This window comes from Apteryx rowi, unplaced genomic scaffold (assembly GCF_003343035.1).
Source record: "Apteryx rowi isolate R43461 unplaced genomic scaffold, aptRow1 scaffold_608, whole genome shotgun sequence".
Taxonomy (NCBI): Eukaryota; Metazoa; Chordata; class Aves; order Apterygiformes; family Apterygidae; genus Apteryx; species Apteryx rowi.
The window spans coordinates 35,172-56,038 of record NW_020450881.1 but is presented as its reverse complement, the minus strand read 5'-3'; the positions used below and the strand labels follow the sequence as shown (position 1 = coordinate 56,038).

Genomic DNA, 20,867 nt, shown 5'->3' with positions numbered 1-20,867 from the left:
ACCAGGGTGGTTGAAGTCCCCCATGAGAACCAGGGCCTGGGATCGTGAGGCTACTTCCAGCTGTCTGTAGAAGGCCTCATCGACTTCCTTTTCCTGATCAGGTGGCCTGTAGTAAACACCCACAACAGTGTCACCTCTGTTAGCCTGCCCTTTAATCCTTACCCATAAGCTCTCGACTCGCTCTTCATCCACCCCTAGGCACAGCTCGATACATTCCAGAAAGCTTTTTCCTCATCTGCATTCTGCGATGTTATAGTCTGTTTTTTCCAGTCGTTTACCATAATATAGTACTTAAGGCAGAGTATTTAGATTTATTAGTGATCGGGGGGTGGGGGGAAGGGGGCAGGAAGGAAGGCTGTTGAAGTTGACTGTTTCATCAGATTAGTTTTTCTGTTTGGATTGTTGTCATCCCCTACTTCCCATCGCAACTTTTCACTATATGTAGCTTTGTTACAAATATCCGGAGTACAAATGTAAGAACTCTTGAACTCTATCTTGAAATGCTGCTACCTTTCTGACAAGATGTATATATAAACTGTATTAAATATGTAATGATGTCATTCAACACAGTTCCTTCTTTCTACTAAGCTAGAAGAAAGAGGTGTTTTGGAAGGTCCTGACTTCCTGATTTCACAAGCAATTTTGGTTTTGTATCTTTGAAGTTTGAGTTTCCTTCTTGATAAGTCTTTGAGCCGGAAATTATGCTGACAACTTCTAACAAAACTGCCAGTGGGTCAAAGCTGATGCAGTGTGTATCATCCAGGTACCTCTGGTAATGAAACTTCTGCTGTGAAGACTAAACAAGTGCTTTCCATGGGCCTTCTCCAGAAGGGTGGAAATAGTCTGTGGTTTAAGTGACTTAAGCTACTGGGCTTCCTCAGAATGAGAAGCAGCACAACTGAAGGATAGAAATAAACAAAATGGGGGCAAGGGCAGCGAGTCCGTTATAAAGAGTGTCTGCTTGTGGTGTTTTGCTTCTAGGGCCACGTGGAACAGTGCTGCTTTCTATGGCAGATGTCGGCTTGATTATTTGAAAAGAATCTGAAGCGTTCCCAGATGACCTCTCTAGTTATGAACTGCGGTGTTTATTCAGATCATAATTTTGCAATCTAAAGTCATTGCATGTTAAATTGTATTTTAAATTTATGGGCTGTTTTGCTTTACCCTGAATTTTGGGCACTTTTTCTATTGCTAGGTTTAGTCACTTAAACTGGTAAATCTGTGGTCTAAAGGCAGTTCTTGGAATGTCTGTGGAGCAATTTCCAGAAGAGGCTAACAAGTATCATTTTAAAATGAAAAACTGCAAAACAAACCACTGCTGAAAAATGTAATTATCACATAAGCAGTTGGTGACACTTGATAACCTAGAATGGCATGGAGTTAAGCAACAAATAAGTGAATGGAAAAGTTATACACATGCATTGATAGTATTGCTGCCTTGATCCACATTGCCTTTGTTTTCAAGACAGAAATAATATGCTTTGTATTCAAAACCATACCAGTGCTTTTCTGAAACACTGATTTTGTTTAAACTATCATCAGATGAAACTTAAGTGGGATCTGGCTTATATGTTCTAAACATTTTTAAAGAATGTAATAAGCCTTTTCAAGTCAAAGGGGTGTAAGGGAGCAACTGTCTTGCTTCATGTTCATCTGAAAGAGCAGTTGTGTTTAGGGCTAGTATTTTTTTCTTGGGATCACACTTGATGCTGAAGTTTTCTCAAAGGTCTTTCATGTATTACCTATGGCTATGTAATATCTGTGGGAACAATATAGGTTTTAAGTGGAGGAAATCAGGGAAAGAGCAAAATCTTGAGTTTGTGCACTATGGCAATTCACTTTTCTGTAGGTTATTTTAATACTGTATGCCACTGTTCGGAAAGTCAATGGTCAAATCYGTTAACTGTCCTACCGGTCATAGTCTAATGCTTACATAAGTATGGTATAGAGCATATTTTGTCCAATGCGTGCATGCATTTTACTGAATGCGTTAATGTATACTGCTGTCTGGTATGTGTTACATTCTTGAACTTCTGATGCAACACAGGTTCTCCAGTCTAGTTAGAAACATTTGCCAAATATTTTTAATGTCAGATCAATTTGTGAGGCTTACTTTGTAGTCCAACCAGTTCCAGGGACAGACAGATATAACCTAGGTATCCATCCTATGCATAAGATACTGCATAGGAGTCTTTACCATTCAGCTTTTACATTTTACCATTTAGGCTTTTTTATATTGTCTCAAAAAATAATGAACTAAAAAATGCTTTTATACCATCTGAACCAAAAGTAGATTTTGGGAACACAGCAGAAGTTGTTCATGGTTTGAAAGGACTCTGAAATCTTTATGAATCTAAAACCCTTTAGAGTTTTTCTCTGGCTAAATTTGTATCCTGACATGCTTTGAGGTAGCTAATCAGGTAATGTCAGGCCATTTTTCTTAGCGATTGATTTTTACTGGTTGCAGTTCTTTGGTTCAGCTTCTCATTAACCATTTTACTAGAATTATTTTTTTTAACTAAAGATTAAATAGGATTGTTTCAGATGGAAGCTAGAGTTCAATTAAATTGCATCTAATGGCAGTTCTTATTTCAATGGCACTAATTTGGATATGTTAAATGAGAAGAACTTTATCAATGTGTGTCTTTTTTAATACACTTTAACATTAAAGAAAAGATTTTACAGTTAATGAGTAAAATTGATTATCTTGTTCCTTTAGCATTTTTGAACTGGTATGTTATTGAATCCATTTTTATGCCATTGGAAATCAGTGCAAGAAAGGTTTCCTCATAACTAGTAAGTAAAATGAGCTGATGGTAGATAGAGAGAAACCCTTCCCTGTATTCAAATAACATTATGTTTGTCAACATTGCTTATTTAATAGTCTCCTTTAAATGGCTGCTGTCTGCTTAAAAAAAAATAAGTTTCATGAATGTCGAATAGGATTCATTAAAAAAAAAAAAAAAGAAAGAAAAAATTAAAAAGAAAGCTGCTTGCTAACTGTCCACTATTGACAGCTAGACCTTTGCAGGTATACTAGAAGTGAGCTTGTAGTTTCTGGGAAAAATGTTACGTATTCTAAAATGCTCTTTTTAGTTTTTTTCATGTAGACATATGCACAGCACCAACTATCTACCTGTTTTTGATCATGTTTGAGACTAGCTTTTAGCAAATACTAAGAGCTTGAGAGCCTCCAGCACTTTAAACTCTGTGGAAAAGATAGGAAATTACTCTGACACAGTTAGAAATACTGCAGACTGTGGAGTCTTTTATAGGGTTGGATGTACATGCTAAATTTAGACTGGTTGTGATTGCTATGTATTTTCTTCTGTGAATTTTGCAATGAAATGTCTAGTTTTGAAAATGTGTTCTTTCATGTGAGATTTTTGATGTATTTGCTAGCATTTACAGCATTTTTCATATGACCTAAATGCTTCAATAAGTGTTACCAATTTATTCTTATATTTGTTATGAAGATGCTTGAATACACAGCTTCTCTTGCTTCCAGTGAACTGCAGGCTCAGTTTTCTGTGTAAGATTTTTTTTCTTTTTTTCTTTTGGCTTTTTATATGAATCCAGATATTGTCATGGCTGAAGCTTTATGTTAGTCTTTGTTACCTACAGAACAAAAGGATTTCAAAAATTCAGCTGGCTTTTTCTTGATACAGTGTGAAGCTCTTAAGTGAGATTGCTTAAAAAATAGCATAAATAAGCAATTGTGAAATGTTGTCTGGTTAAGGTAACAATACTATAACTATAAGAACTATCTTTGTTTCTGTACATGTTTATGTTAGTCTTTTTTTCTTAGCTGATGCCTTGACTATGTTAATAATGCCCCAGAGAATGGAAGCGTGAGGGCCCTATCCTCACATGCATTTGTGTGTGTTTTGTTCAAGATGCTGTGTCATAGCACTAGTGTTGAGTGTATTTAGCATCATTTCTTGCCCTGTAAATTGTAGAGATCTTGTTTCTGATGTCTCTGGCTTTTGTGTTGATGTGCTTTGGACCCTTTCCAGAAGACTTTCTATTACTCACTGTTCAGAAACACCTTTAGCTCTTTCCACGTGTTCTGACAAAGTGACTGCATATGTCAGAACGTATGTATAGTTTCAAATTTATCTGCCTCTAGCAGTGAGCAAAGGCTAAAGGTCTTGAAGCTGTTCTGGATGAAAGTAAGGACCTAGTATGCTTGGTGTTAAGGTGAGAATGTACTGGAAGGGAAGGTGAAACCGGAAGACAAAGGTAACTTGTTTTACTACTTAATTTTGAAATAGTATAGTCAATTTGGATTTGTAAAAATAATTAGTAAATGACTTCATATGGATAAGAAGATTCAAAAAAAAGAATCGACTGGGACACGTATTCCAGCCATGTGTTGCCCTCTCAGTGAGAGTTGCACAATTTGGTTGATTTAGTGCTGAGTGCAGCTGAGGAAGTGGAAGCCTTTGGCTGGCTTGTGATATGGCAAAATGGGACAGCAAGGAGCTGTGGCTCATGGGGAAGAAACTCTGTTAGATCTGCTAACGAAGGACAATTTCTGTTCAATCTCTTGCAATCTGCCACAAGAGGTTCTCAGACAGCACCCCACTTACCACCAGGATTTCTGTACTTTCAAATTTCCTGAATATCAAAGCTATTTGTGACCTTTCTTTGAGTGGACTGAAGTCCTTGCAAATAAGGGACAAGACGCACTGGAATCATGCAGTTGAGTGAAGTAATGGTATGCAATATTTCCTTAGAAGATCAGGATAAATCTTTTGCTACTTAACAGTTTATTACAAAGCAGATCTGTTATGGGGGATTGTCTGACTGTCCTGAGTCTGTAAGTACTGTGCCTAGGACATTGCACATAGATGCCTTTTTGAGGATAAGTTCAGTTGCTGATGTTCTACTTAAGCTTTTGGAATTGATCTGAATATTGTATCATGGATGCCTTTTTATAAGCCTATATTCTTGTTCTTAATTCTTTGATTAGAGGTTTCTCTTTTTCTGTCCTACATGTTAGCTCACTGGGTGTTTTCCTCTTGAAGGTTTAAATGTTTTTTGGTCCCACCCTTTCTTTAGTCAAAGTATTGCTATATAAATTCCATAATCTTCTGGGTAGCTCTTTTTTCTGGCTTGTCTTATGTGACTCATATCTAACGCAGACTGGCACCTTAAAGGGTAAGTACAAAATTAGTACTTGCAGAGGCATGATACTCCATCCACTCTAAATCATGCCATGGATGAACTGAATATTGTCATTCTGCAGGGTGGGTGGGGTTTTTTTCCTCTTTTTTCCTCCTTGTGGCTTGTTGAGAAGCTGGGACAGTTTTCTGACTTGAAGAAAAGGGTATTTGACATAACAGATAAATCTGAAGTCTCTGTTTAAAACAATAGATCATAGTATATTAACCGTGTCCAGAACAGCAGAGCATACTCTTTCTTTTCAGACCCCAGTATTGCTGGGTATTGCTGAATACTGAGATGTAATACTGAAGTAATTCCCAAGCTCTTTGCCTTGTTCAGCTACTTTGAGAGACTTAATGTAACTCTAGAGTTATAGAGCCCTTCAATATATGAAAATAGTTTGTACTCTTTCCTAAACAAAACCTAGATATGAAAATTATGGTTGTATGTATTGGCAATTTTTGTAAATATCTTGCAAAGTAACAAGGAAAGCTTTGAATACTTAAAAAAACAAACAAACAAAAAAACCCCAACAAAGTACAAGGTTCACTAAAATGCAGTAAAATATTACCTTTTTTACTTGCATTTAAGTTTTGTTGTATTATGCTGCTTTTGAAAGGTTGTGTTTTTTGAAGGTTTGGGGGTTTTTTGGTTGTGTTTTACTGTCTGTGTATTCTGTTTTGGCAGTATGTGATTTTATGCATTGTAACTGACTTAACTACTCAAACTTGTTGAAACTATTCTGGCCTGCCCTTCGGAACAGACTTAATATCTCAGTTCTAAGCCTGCTAATTAGTAGTTGTCATTGGTCATACACAAATAGTATTTAGTTCTGATTTATGCTGTGAATAGTATGGATTACTAGAGCTTTCTGACTTGCTATGTGAATATTTTTCTTGGCACTTTTTGTTTGAGGATTTATGAAATGTAGTGTTTGTTTAACATTAATACTGCTCTGTTAAATTCACTGAAGTTCTAAAATAGTATTTGGTCTGTGCTTTGGGTTGAATAGTGATTTTTAGAAAGAAGCAAGTAAAAGTAAAAGATAAGGACAATTTTAAACCCACATTAGTGACTTTTTTAATACTACTGACATTTATAATTTCACATAAAACTTGTATACAAAAAGATTCTCAAATACGTTGACTTCTTATGATGTCTTATGATACGAGATCTTGTGGCACATAATGATGCGTGACAGATACGAGTGTTTGCTACTCACTGGGCCATCCTTCCTGTTCAGAGGTGTGAGGACAGAGACTGCATAAGTTTCCTCCCCTATGATACAAAAGTGCTAAATGCATTTTCTTGGCAAGTATAAATGTATGTCTTACAAAGTAGCACTCAGAATAGTCTTGCCGTTTTCTGCAGCTTGTTGCTGCCTGGTTTAATGGGCTAATGTTAGAATTGTAAATAAAATGTATTCAGTGGATTATGATATCTCTGAGATTTGAGAGTAGGAGTGTGGTTACAGAATTGCATAGTTTTACATAGACTGTTTCAGGTTTGTTTTCTTGGGCAGGATTCATGAATAGAAGCTTAAGAGAACTAATTTCTTGTCCGTGTTTGATAGTGGACTCAAATGGTTGCTCCTGGTGTGTGTGTGTGTGTGTATATATATATATATATATTTTTTTTTTCTCCTCAACTTAAAAGGCACCATCATCATTGGAATGTTTCAGCTTTGACTCTGTGTGGGGAAGCATCTCTGCTCTTCTGCATGAATCTTGCTGCCTTTGCTGGCTGGCCACCACCTGATTTTGGTGGGGTGGCTCTCAACTCATGAGGGCTGCCTCAGCTGAGGGGAGTAGGGACCAGGAAGCACTGCTCTGCTGTAGCTGGAACAGTGCTGCTGCGCTTGAAAGGAGAAGGAGTAAACAGACCAACAGAGAGGCTCTGTGTAAGGAAATTGGAGTCCAGAAGCAATTAATACAAATGCATATGAAATATGGCATGGGGGGGGGGAAACTGTTATGGGTGTGTTCCTCTCTTGGTTGTATTACTGATTACTAATTTAAAAGCTTACTTCACTCCCATCCCTTGGTGTGGGAAGAGAGACCCTTATGTTTTGAGGAGAACGGAAATTTATGGTTCAGTCCACAAAGGAAGCAAAGGCCTACCTGTATGGTTGGATCTTCTATCTACGAAAAATATTTTAGATAACTAAGGCCAGGGGTGATCATGCAAGAGACAGTGGAGAAGTATTCTTTGTTCAGATTTTAAGATTAGCACTTTTATATCTTAACTCGGAATTACAGATGTGTGTAAAGCATCAGTGCTGTTTTGTCCTGTACCTTTTGTCTGGCATCAGAAAACTTGTTCTTCCTCCTTATGGGTGGAAGACTGTGATCATGCTGCCTGTTGTCAATCACCTTTTGAGACCTCTTGTTTGATTTCAAGTGGTGTCAAAGATTAAAAATCTCAAATAATTATCCAGACACTGTTTTTACAGAACTTAAATAGGGTTATTTGACTTTCTCTCACTGGGGACAAATAAGCTTTTGTATTTTACAATTGGTGTCATTTGGCTGATTAGTTAGCACAAGTATTACTGGCTACCAGGTGACACTTGTGGTTCTGGTCTGGCCAAATCTCATGTTATATGGCTACGTCTACAGTGGAGTTTTAGTTCAGATCTTAACTTCATTTTTGAAGTGAATCTCCATATTGTTCCTGTTTACTGTGCTTTCATTCACATCACGGGGCAGTCTTGCAGCGTGTCAACCAGATTTCTTTCAGATAAAACTAAACCAGAAGATACTGTCTGTGAACGCATCTAGTAGATTCCAACTGCCAATGGGCATTCAGTCTGTCTGGTTTGAAGTGTACATAGAAGGCCATTTTTTGAGGAAGAGAAGAGTGAGGCAAGAGGGATGAAAGAGGAACTGAGGTAATTGCCTGGGAGGAAGTGACAGACGCTGGTATCTAGAAAACCAAACTTGGTTCTGCTGGTTGTGGAGCAAATGGTACAATAACAATATACAAAACTTCTAAACATTTTTATAAGTATATACTTGCAGTAAAGCCCATATTAACTCTTTACAAATGAAGACAAATTTCTGAGCTTAGCCAGTAAAAGCATAAACTTGACCTTAGGTGTTGTCTGATTGTGTTTGGTTCCTGTAAAACAACTTTTTTATTCAAATTTTGCAGTGTTTGGCTTTTCTTGTGCTTAGGAAGCAGTTTGTTTTTCTGTTAAGTGATGATGAATTCTGTAAAAAGAGAAAAAGAAGTAGGTTTCTACTAGGAAATTTTAGAAGCCTGTGTATTTTGTGTAGAAACTCTGAAAATCCACAAAAGCACATTGCAAATTTGACGTGCAGGCTGTAAGCTCTAACTTAACCATTTCAAGTAAAATACATTTTAATATTATTCCATAATGTTAACGTCTTATTCTTCATTTTCCAAAGCAGGAGTTTGTGGGGTGGAGAGGAGGAGAATTAGAGGCATAAGTAAGCATTCTTAAAAAGTTATTCTGGATAGTTTTTTGTCTACTGTATTGTAGTTGGCTGTTTGAGCCTCTCTGTACCATTGACATCAAGATAAGGGTTATTGGTTCACTGCTCTTTCAGAGATAGTATTGTCAACTGATGCTCTTCTGGAGCTTTTAGGTCTATAGCACTGCTTTGTGCGCAGACCTGGCTTGATGCAACTTAATGTTGAGTGCTGAAGACAGGGCAGTAAAAGGTGGATTGGTTGCAGGCTAGGGGGGTGAGGGGGTCGTTTGGGGTTTAGTGGTTTCAGGCCTCTCCCTGCCCAGTGAAATTAACTGAAGGAAAAAATACTCTATAGCCCAAATAGGCTGCTTCCTGTCACTTCATGTAATTTTGCATAAGCCTCATTAAATTGAACTAGCCAGAATAGTTCTGAGCACTTTTACTGATAGATTGCTTTGTCAGCTGATGCAAACTTGGCACTGGTAAGAGCTTCAAACTTGCTGATCTTAACGCTGTAAATGTGTAGCCTTAATGTTTAGCACAGAAAGATAACAAGCCTTCAGCAGATCCCCAAGGGCTAGGTTTGCTTTTCCTAATGAAGAAGTTGGCAAGTAATTCTTTCTACTCTTTCATGGATAGTGGGCTTTTAATGATTTTCTTCCCTGAAGGTTCCTGTTCATGACATTTGAAGATGGCCAGTTAAGCATAAAAAAAGTATGCAGGAAGGTATGGTATATCTGTAGTAGACTTGAAATTGTTCAAAATGCGTACTGAGCAAAGGCCGAGAGAGAGAGAGAGAGAGTTATAATGATCTTTAAGAAAAGATCCTAACAGAAAAATGAAAGGGGTGAAAATCTCTTTAAAATTTGGTCAGTAAGAAAGATGTGACCACATTTTTTTTGTGTGCTTCTGCACAAATGCTGTGGAACTGACATGACTTTGAACACATTCGGCCTGATTTGAAATATCAAATTTAATGAGAGTTTCGTGCATCTGTTATCAGAGGCACTGTAGCTGAAAAGGTCCTTTGTATTTCTTCCAGTGCTGCAGCTATTACTGTTGTCTAACTGCCTTAAAGATGTGAATGTAGCTCTTTATGGACTATTTATATTTCTGAATGCTTCTAGGTAAAACTTCAGTTAAAAACAACAACAAAAAAATCTACCTTTACTTTGGGACTGGAAGAAGCCACCCAGGTCACTGTGTAGTCTTTCTCACTTTGTAGGCAGTTTCATGGTAACTAGCCCTTTTTTTTTTTTTTTTTTAATTGTTGCAGTGAAGTTTTCAAATTAAAACAAACACAGAGCTTTTTGTGGGAGATTTTTTTTCTTTATCTGCTCTTTACCAAGTAGAAGTGGTATGAGGACTTCAGGAGTGACAGGTTAAAATTGATTATTTTTAAAGAGGTGTTTTAACTCAGATCTTTAATTGACTACTCTTTAAATGAATCCCTTTCAGAAGTGCAGATGGGCACATTTTAGGAAATGTTTTGATCCAGAAATGTGTCAACTTTGCTTAGGTTTTCAGGTGTGTATTAAGCAGTGGAAATGACACAGTTTAGGATCATGATGGGGGGAAGGGAAAGCCCTCAAATCCAAGAAGAGACAAGAGAATCTATCTTCTGCTCTTCATGGCAGGAGGGTGCTTCTTTTCCAATAACTAGAATGTTATCTAATGGAGAAGGAGCCCTCTCCCCCTGCCCCTTCCCCCCCCACTTTTCTATATAGTCAAAAGAAAAAGAACCACTCTGGTAGGGATTGCAGTGCTGCCTAGCAGACTGAGGGGAAATGGGATATTGTGGAGTACAACTCTGGTAGGAAAAGTGGCAAGATATTTCCAATTATGAACAAATCTATTGCCACTTCAGTACCTGAACTATCTCTGGAGCAATTTAGGCCCATAATTTAAATTAAATATTATTAGAAGGAGTGGTTTTTTTGTTTGTTTGTTTGTTTTTGTTTTTTTAACTTTCATAGAAATTTGGAAGGAAAGATGCTGTTTTGGAGAGTGATAGCGATAACTTTGATCTTATTTTCCAGTATAGGTGAGTTTAGATCAAACTCTAAAAAAATAGTTTAGCCTGAAATACATAATGTAAAGAGGATGTATGTTGCAATTGTTTATGGTGAGTTTATTTTTGGGAGGCATATTCTAGAGAGGGCAGGRGGCTTATTGATCTATTTTATAATGCAACTCTGCAGCTGAGAGACAAATATTTTTTGTTGAAATCTGAATTTTGCCTGAAACCATTTTCCATAGCATTCTTATTGATTTTTCTGTGGGACAATTTAACTTCAATATAATTACATGCTGAGGTGACTAGTACTGCTTTCCTATGTGATATCCAGTTTAAATTCTGTTCACTTGTCTGTCCTTGTTTTCCCTTTTACTGGTCTGTTCATGTTTTCAGTGTTGAGATGTTCCATTCAGAAGCAGTATAAATTGGGGCTGTCCCACATATCTCTGTTATTTTCAGATACAGCCAATTTTTTTATTCAAACTTCCTTGTGCTTTTTTAGAAGCTTTTCCAACTATGCCTTCTCCCAATCCTCTCCTACCCCCAGCCCTGAACCCAATTATTTTTTGTTGATTCTGGTGTATGCCTGTGTGCTGATTTACCTTTTGATGAGTATTCATGTTTAAGACATCTTATAGTGCAACATGGCTGCTGACTCTGATTTCTTACTTTTCATTGCCTTTCTCTTGTCTTACTTCATTGGGGCCTTCATTTTGGTGATCTTGACTTGGCTGTTATCTTGCCTTTAGTACTTTTGAGAACTGAGTTCCAGATTACAGTACAGATATTCAGATACAAAAATTTGCCTTAATTTTTTTCCTTGTGGTAAGTTAGAACAATAACTCACTTTTCTAAAATTGTAAAAGTTTTCATTATACAAGGATACTGACTGCAATAACTTGTTTTAGTCATAGCACTTCAACACAGCTAGGAAGAATCCAGAACTGTATCTTTGTTTTCAGATTTATTAGAATTTATTAGAATTGCAGTTCCTTACCTCGTCTGGTTGCTTTTTTCATATGGATACTAGAGGATTTTTTGGACATGGCTCTTCTTCCACTAACCAGTCTAATGTGGCAAACTGTCTTTTCCTAGTCCTCTTTTGATCATTTTAATGCTGGTAGGTCTGTAATGTGACTAGCATGAAGTCCACTGGAAAATAACTAGAGCTTCTGTCTCCAAGATCACTGATTCATTTGAGAGATTTTTGCATTGGAACATGGCAAGGACAATTAACATTGCCAACCTTAATGGATAAAAAACTGTACAGAAAAACACTTTTTAATGTGGTATTACAGTCAGGATTAAACTTGTTTATTCCAAGGTTTCTGGTTTTGTTTTTTCTAGCCCTTCAGTAATTACACATCTTCAAAAACTGTAAAATTTAAATGAATATTTTCATTTTGGTACTGTGCACTTGTCACCTTTTTTTCCACAGCAAGTTACTGTGACTTTCAGGACAGTGAGGCTTGAGTGCTTTTCATTGCAAAAACCTTGAAGAGTGTTGGGTTTTTTTTTTTTTTTTTTTTTTTTTTTTGTTTGTTTGTTTGTTTAATGAAAAACAGAATAAAGTGAAGGGGAAAAAATAAATTATGCATTCCGCATGTGGTTGTCTTTTGATTGGTTTCTCTAAAGAGCTTTTTTTTTCCCCACTCATTCACTTTACAGATACTGGAATTCCCTTTCACACTGTTTCTTAGTATAGTGGGCAACCTTTTGAAGATGCTTGGATGAGAAAGCTCAGTTGACTCAGAGGGTGTCAGTTGCATAAATAAGACTAAAGAAATGATTATCCATAATTTTAAAGTATTTGAAGAGGTAAATTGGCATCAGAGGCATTTATGAAGTGTTGCTGTGGTTTTAATTAGGGAAAAAATGTGATCTAACAATAGTAACTGTTCCCTTAGGCTGTAGCTCAGACTTTAACCTGCTGTCTATGCTGTTCTGAAAGAAATGGTGCTAGGCACAAATTGGATTAGTGTATGAATCCAGCTGGAGAGTTTTCTGGGAGCAACAAGAAAGGTTAGTCTTCAGTCAGGTTGCAGCATGACAAAAGAAGAAACTTGTGTTAGCACAGAGAAAGGGTGGCACAGAAGCCGAGATATCATTTTTTAGTGGCAGTACTGGCTGATATGACTTAGGTTTTTAGTCGGTTGTTGCAGAAACTTGTCAGAATGAACTTCAGTTCTGTTGGATTTACATGCTGGGTTTTGGCCAAAAATCTTCTGCATGTGAATTAGCAGCTATATTACAGTGGTTGTAATGAAGAGTCTGTGTTTATTTTGACATACTTGTTTCCTTATAGGAGTTTAAGCCCTCTGTGATTGGAAGAGCAGCTTATCTTATGGAAAACTTCATATTAAAAATACTAAATGAAGCTATGTATAAGTTGGTTCTGTAGGATGTCATTAAAAAATATTCCTAGGTAGGTATTTTAAAATTGTGTTTTGTGGACTCAGTAGCTTGCTGCCTGAAATTTTTGAGAGCTCAAGGGAGAAGGACAAACTGTAGCAACTTAAGTCATGCATCAGATTAGTTGCTGTTAGTGAATGCATAACTCCTATATTTAGGTAACATGCCTTTGAGGTTAACCTCATAAAGTTCAACAAAAAGAAGTGCTAAGACCTGCACCTAGGGAGGAATAACTCCATGTGCCAGTACAGGCTGGAGGCCAACCAGCTCAAGAGCAGGTTTGCAGAGAAGGACCTGGGGGTCCTAGCGGACGACAAGGTGAGCATGAGCCCGCAATGCACCCTTGTGGCAAAGACGACCAATGGTGTCCTGGGCTCCATTAGGAAGAACATTGCCAGCAGGTTGAAGGAGGTGACCCTTCCCCTCTACTCAGCACTGGTGAGGCCACATCTGGAGTGCAGGATCCGGATCTGGGCTCCCAGTATATGAAAGACATGGACCTGCTGGAGCAAATCCAGCAAAGGGCCACAAAGATGATTAAGGGACTGGAGCACCTTTCACGTGAGACAATGCTGAGAGCTGGGAGTGTTCAGCCTGCAGAAGAGAAGACTCAGAGGGATCTTATCAATGTGTATAAATATCTGATGAGAGAATGTCAAGACAGTGAGGCCAGACTCTTCTCGGTGGTGCCCAATGACAGGATGAGAGGCACTGGGCACAGACTGAAACACGGGAAGGTCCATCTGAACACAAGGAAACACTTCTTCACTGTGAGGATGATTGAACACTGGAACAGGTTGCTCAGAGAGGTGGTGGAGTCTCTGTCCCTGGGGGTGCTCGGAATCTGGCTGGACACAGTGCTGGACACCTGCTGTAGGTGACCCTGCTTGAGCAAGGGGAGTTGGACCAGATGATATCCAGAGATCCCTTCCAGCCCCAACTATTCTCTGAGAGGACACTTCCAGTTGAAGCATTGTTTGGTGCAGTTGCCTAGTCCAGTGTAGGATGAAGACCGGTCTTTGTTCCTTGTTTTATAAGTAAACTATCAATTTTATAAATAACGTTATTTGGCATAGACACAGTCATGGGTTTAAATCAGTTGTTTAGCACGTGCATTTTAAACTGGAGACATTCTTTGGATATGGGAATCTTATGTGTATGTATTTTCAAGTGACTCTCCAAATCTTCATTAGATGGGTGGCTTTCATATGTTTTAAATTGTAAATAACTGTATTAATCAAATCTGTCTTTCTTTGGACTTGCCACACATCACTAAAGCTTGATTATTTTTTTTTAATTTATTTTTTGGGGTGTGGGGGGAAGACTTCAATAATCAAAGGCAAATTTCTGAAGATGGCCTATGGGGAATGGGAGGCTTTTTGCTGTGGAAGAGCAAGATAAGAATTTAACTTTCAACTCAGATTTTGCAGTTCAAATGACTTGAAAATCTATACTACTGCAAAGCTGGTATCCTAATGTTGTCTGGCTGGCTGCTAGAGTATAGAAATTACTGGAATATTTTATGTACTCCTAGTCGTACAAAAGCAAACAGCTTCAAAACCCCCAGTGAAACCCAGGGTCTTAGAATAATATGAACATTGAAATAGGAGATTCATTGAGATTTTTGTAATGTTTTATATTATGAAAAAAAGATTAAGGGATTCCGTTACACTGTAGTGGAGGAGAAATAGCAAGTTTTTTCTTTTTTTAGGTCTTGGAGACATTGCTGGCAAAAATGCGGAGTATTTCCAAAGTTGCTAATTTAGAGGAAACTGACTATGGCAAGTATTTGCTCACCACTTTTGTGTCGCATCAGTGCCAGGCATAGCAGAAACCATAGCTGACCACTCAGCAGACATTGAGAGAGAAGAGAGGATGTCAAACTTTCACTAACTTGTCAAGTCAGTGGTTTTTTTTTTTTACGTTGCATTTGACTAAATGATGTAAGAATTTACATGAGAACACACTTTAAAAATGTGTTTTTATTTTCCATTCGTCTAAACTTCTTGTGTTACATCCTCACCTGTGGCGAAGTACAAGCCCATGGACTTCTCTGATTCTGCTTTCTTGGCTCTGGGCTGCATCCTCCCTAGCTGTCAGGAATTTCAAGAGGAATGCTGGTCCGCTTCCCAGATCTGTCTTCCGCACGCATGCTTTGCAAAACATAACCAGCACACTAGACAGATCTGAGGGTATCACCTTATTGTGTGACCTGTCCACTTTCCTTTCAGCTTTCTAAATGTGTGCTCCTGTTGGCTACAAAACAGCTCAGTTTTCCTCTGAATATTTAGTGGAAAACTAAATAGTGGTGGAGGCCAGCTGGAAGCAGTGACTAAGCATTTAAGCAAAATAAATTCTTCTCACCATATTTAAAAAAAAAAAAAAGTAATCTTGATGACAGAAGCTTATACCAGCCTGTTTCAGCTTAGTTACACTTTCATTAGAGAAAAATAACTCATTTTATGGACTAGCTTGCTTGTGGAAACAAAAGCATATAACTCCCCAAGTATTTGAAGTATCAAATTTGTGTATTTTGCCAAGATTGCTTAGAAGTGGTGGCATCATGTCCAGCAGAACACATCTCCGATCACTTTGATCATTGTTTTAGTAAGACCAAACTAAATATTGAGCAGTTCCATTAAAATTCCCTCCCTTTATCCTAACCTGCAGATGGCATTGTCCTAACTTTTCAATCCTTAATGGCCTAAAAGAGTATCGATGAGGTAAATTTGCAGAATCCTGTAAAGGAAGCTATTTGTATCTTCCCTTGCTCCTTGTGCTCATTGAGTGTCTTGTCCTAACATTGTTTCCTGTGTGCCATCTGCAATATGAGATGCTTATGAAGCCATTTAGGGGAGAAGGCACTGAGAGACAAGATGTTGAAAGGATTTTGACCAGCATTAGAAGTCTTCTGAGTCCAGTCCTCTAAGAGACTTTGTGCATTGATTTAATATCAGAACATTCCATCTGGGATATTTCCAGAGCATTCAGCACATATTTCCAGTAATTTTGATTATGTTTGTGCATAACTTACAAGGGAAGCCGCTAACACAGTGTTGAGTAAGTCAGTCTAGGTGCTCTTTGTAGAATTGCACAGAAGACTTTCATTATTTTTGTGTAGATAAAATCTGTTTCCTTCTTGTCCTCTTGAAGTTTCCTTTAATACCATGAGCTATAAACTGTTGCTTGGTTGTATCAGTGCGTTTTTTTTATTTGCTTGTTTGTTTGTTTTTTTAAACAAAACAATTTAACAAAAAAGTTATTGCAAGCATTTCATCTCTGGAGACTGAAGAAACAGTACAGATACCTTCTTTAACATGCTAATCCTGTATAGTATTCATCACTTGTATTCTGCTTAAAAAGAAATATTATAAAGCAACCCAGGCAAAGGAGGAAAGCATGAAGTATATTAGGCAGGGTGGTATTCAGTCTCCAGAGATGAAGTGCTTGCAATAACATTTTTGTTAGTATTTCTCAGCAGCAGTTACAGTGGCGTTTTTTTCCCCAAGTAATGAAAGATCTTAATGTTACTCTAATGTGATCTGTAGACTAATACACCTTTAGTTCTTGAGTTAGCAGATGTTAGAAATTACTGGAAGGTATTTCTAGTCTATACAATTAGTCATCAATAGTAATGTACAGATGATAATTTAATATCCCCCTTGCTGTTTTTTTTTCTGAATTCATATTATTGGGGGATTTAATTGATTATACCCAATGCTGTGTATCTTTCCAGAGAACAAGTCTAACTCTGCAGCTTTATCTCTAGATGCATGGTTCTTCCAGCCCAAGAAATAATGTTCTCAGGTGTATGCTTTCTTAGCCTTAAAGACAGCAATCCTCCTTTAGTGTCTTTCACATCTCCCCCCTGCCCCTGTTTTTTTTTTTTTTATTTTTAGACCAAATTTTATTTTATTTTTTGTGAAGGCTCTTTATTTTGCTTTATATTTGCCTTTAAAGTCTGTGGAAATCCAAGGTGCGTGCTGGCTATGGGATTTATCCAGAGAAGACTGTTATCATGGAGCTCTGCATTTCTACATTTTCAATCTAATCCCTCAGCCTAGTTATTTCACAAATCAGTTATGTGTTCGGGTTTTCCACGTAGGTCAGTTTTGATGACTTTTTGTTGTTTGCTTTATATTTGCAACCGCATTGCAGCGTGACTACGGCTTGCTTAGCCATAGGAACTAGTTTTCTTTCAACTAGCAAAGAAAACAAAGCCAGGTAAGGTTTGCAGTCCAGGCCTGCCAGACACTAATCATGTGCCTGCAATTCTATGTGAACTTGGAAACTGAAGCCCAGGCTGTCACTTCTTAGCTATTGCTGGTACTAGATTTGGGTGGACCAAACGTGTGTGTGGGGGGGATTATCTGCAGTCATGTTGAAGAATTCAGTGAAGAGAAATTTGTGATTTTTTTACTTCCTTGATTTTGGTACACTAGAACTTCTCTGTGCTGAAAACTTGCTTCCTTTGCCTCATGTTCAATTAATTATCTTATCCTTGTTAAATGTCTACTTTGCAGACATGCTGTTTATCAGGATCAAAGCTTATATAGGTATTAGAGCAAAAGTGACTCTTTTTCTTAGTGAAGTGCCATAGACTTTCTGACTTTATGAATTGTCAGTGCTTCTTTTCTTGCAGAAAAGAGGTCTGGTTTTACATGTAGATTTTATATTTAGCCCCTCCTTTCTTTAGAAGCCTGTAGATTTGACTTGCCTCATCTGTCTAGTGTTGACTTTCCCTCCTTATCCCACCCTTAAACCCATAATGCCCTAGTTAGCTGGATCACTTCTTGCCTCACCATGTTGCTTTAAGGATCCTGGCTCAAGTAGCAGGTTGGGAGTAGGGGACCGTTTTGTGTGGCAACAGCCAAATCCTAACCTGTTAAACTGCTGTTTCGTGGCTGTTTTAATCTGTCTGTCATAGAAAGCTAGAATTGCTTCTGCTTTGATAGAAAATAATACTGCTTTTAAGACACTGCCTTGAATCTGTTAGAATATTCTTCTGCAGTTCTTCCCTTCCCTTCTTTAAATGGGTTTTCTGAATTATTTAAATGGCATCTGTGACCAGAATAATATACCAACAGTCTGTCTCCAGTTGATGCACTTAAATTTTAAGTTGTGCTCAAGGAAAATTGATGAAACTGTGTTATTGTGTACTGAATGTCAAAATTTTGTTGTTGTTGCAGCTGCAGATAGGCAAAAGTGAGTTTATCTCCCATGTACTTCCTTACTATTTTCTTCCATTGGGATCAACTTTGAGGATCTAACAGATGTTACTTCCATAACGTGAACTTGGAGCAGAAGTTATTAAATGGTGGAGCTTCAGCTTTCTTCCCCTTACAAACATCCATAAAACACAAAGTTAAACGTGTTGCAAGATGTCATGTGGCGCTGTCCTATGTGGGACTGTAGATGTGTGGGAGGAGCTGTGGAACATGGTGCTGTTCCCACTCTTCATTCCAGTAGTTTTTACTGTACATCCTTGTACGTTTATCAGAATGTTAGTTCATATTTTGCAGAGTGCCGAAGACGAGCTAGCCTTTATGAAAGGTTCTAAAATGAGACTTAAAAGCATCTTGTAGTGGTCGGTTTTGTGGTCATCATCTATAATGACATGGCAGAGCATCTCTTCCCCTTTGAGAGGACTGTTGCCTCTCACCATTTGGTGTATTTCAGTGTTCTGTGTATTTCTCTTGCTTTTTCTTATTTGCTGCAAGTATTTATGTTAACCCATGGTCTCATATGCAACTTAGTTTTTATACAGAAGCGAAGCTGCATGATTAATCGGACAACTGCGTGCTACAGTGGCATCAAAGTCATTGGGCATTTGCATAAAGCTGCAGGTGCTGGTGTGCATGTGTACTGTGAATTGTACAGGATGAAAGAAGATGAAATGCATTACTTTTATGCCTTCTGACAAGCTTCCCCCTCCCCCACTTTAAATCACCAATATGAAACTGATGGGATTATATTTTAAGCAAAAACTGTCAAAATAATTAGAACTTAAAAAATGGAGAAAAAAATCCACCCAAAAACTGACTCACCTGCTAAAAATAAAATACATATACAGAATGTTTACATCAAAATGTATTCAAGCTGAAGAGGAAAAACACCAGTTTTATATTGGATTTGATCTCTTTTCTAGTAACTTTGCCATGATTTGTTTGTATATGGGGTTATCAAATGTACTAAAAGTCTCTGCCTTCTTGAGTGAAAAGTGTGTTGTTGGATATCTTCCTTATGATAAAGCAGTAAAGCATCTTGGGGTTGTATTTTAGCTCTTTATATTTTAAGTAGCTCTAAATACTGGTTTCTGTTCTGCAGTGGAAGCTTTCAAAAAAAAATAGTGCAGTTTTCAAGAAATGCATTTACTTTTGCATGTCAGATTTTGGTGACTTGTCTCTAGCAAGCTACTAGCCACAGTAGGATCAGTTTTATTCTCAGCCACCACAGCTGTTAGCAGTTAACTCATTCTCTGAATCTAAAGTTCAAACCATTCTAAATTAATAGATACAGTGACTAGGACTGGGTCCTGTTCTTGGTGACAATATAGGAAGCATACTTAGAGCAATTAACTGAAGTCTTAGTTTACAATACTGTGATTGCTAAAAGTCTTTTCCTTGCAGGTGGGTGGTTTTTAGATGTTCTCTTAGTCCCACTTGGAAAAGCAACTTTAAATTCTTAAGTACGAATAGCATATGTGGTCACATTCCCAACTGTGTACTGTCACAGGGCATGAACATTAAATACTACTTGACTGGTAGACAGCCAAGTAATTGTTGGTGAAGAGTCTGCAAATAAACTTCTGGTGAGATCGGCAAGAGGAATTTTTTATTTAATGAAGAGGTAGAAAATGCTAATAACTTGCAGATAGCACACTGAGATGACCAAATAGTTATTAGTTATCTAGATCATGATATGTTTAAGGAACTCTCATATGAGGTCGTAAATCTAAGAATGTAAGTCATGTTTACAAGTTCAGTGGTTGGATTTTAGAAAACAAGATCCTAAAAATACTAGGGGATCATGATGGAAAACTGGTCCTGGCTTTTCAGAGCAGTGTGGTAGCCAGAAGATGTCATGCATTGCATTATCAGGAAATGTAATATATGAATGGGAAGGTGGCACTCCAACAGGAGTTATGTGTAAAAGTGGAAATTATGTTGGACTGTTTATCCAGTTCTGTTGTAGATACTTGAATAAGGATAATGAAAAAATGGAGGAGATTGGGAATGTGCCACATTCCCGATGTGACAAAACAGTGTTGACTAAAGAATCATTAAATTTTAAAGATAACTTGATTCCTGTTATCAGAGCAAGGACATGCTTCATGTTGAAGCTTCTTTGTAATACTGAAGTCATAACATATTCGATGGATAGAAGTTGAACTGGGAAAAAAAAGCCTGAACACTTCCAACTTAGCTGTGGATAGATTCTGTAGCTAGTAATCCCGGAGTAGGATTTTGTTTGCTTACAGGGAGCAACTTGGAAATGAAGGTAAAAGTCTGTAGGTTGATTTATGTAGATGAGTTGAGAACAATGGTTCCTGGTTTAAAAAAAAAATCAAATAAAAACACCTTTCGAGCACTTCCAGACCTCTCCCTCCATTCCCATGACCTGCAATTCATTGCTCCTGTCTTCTAATTGTTAATTCTACATGCTTAACTGTTTTAGTGTTATGCTGGACACTGTTTACTGTGGTTTGTAGACCACTCTAGTGGTTCGCAGTGATCTTTTCTAACCCAAAGATGTGTTCAAGTATATAAGCTCTATATGCATTTCTCTCTCTCTTTCTCTCTCTCTCTCTCTTTCTCTCTCTCTCTCTCTCT

General features: G+C 37.7%; 1 protein-coding gene across 5 annotated transcripts in view; it reads left to right on the top strand.

Moving 5' to 3' along the window:
- The window catches only part of SEPT7 (septin 7), an 86,763-nt gene that overhangs the window by 31,656 nt on the left and 34,240 nt on the right, over nucleotides 1-20,867 (top strand). Inside the window, exon 2 of one of the 5 annotated variants that reach the window (XM_026083542.1) lies at nucleotides 14,747-14,816. The exons of the other annotated variants lie outside the window; for them this stretch is intronic. Within the exon in view, the coding sequence (XP_025939327.1) occupies nucleotides 14,771-14,816 (46 nt within the window). The 5' untranslated portion in view covers nucleotides 14,747-14,770. The remainder of the gene's footprint in view (nucleotides 1-14,746; nucleotides 14,817-20,867) is intronic. 5 annotated transcript variants of the gene reach the window in all.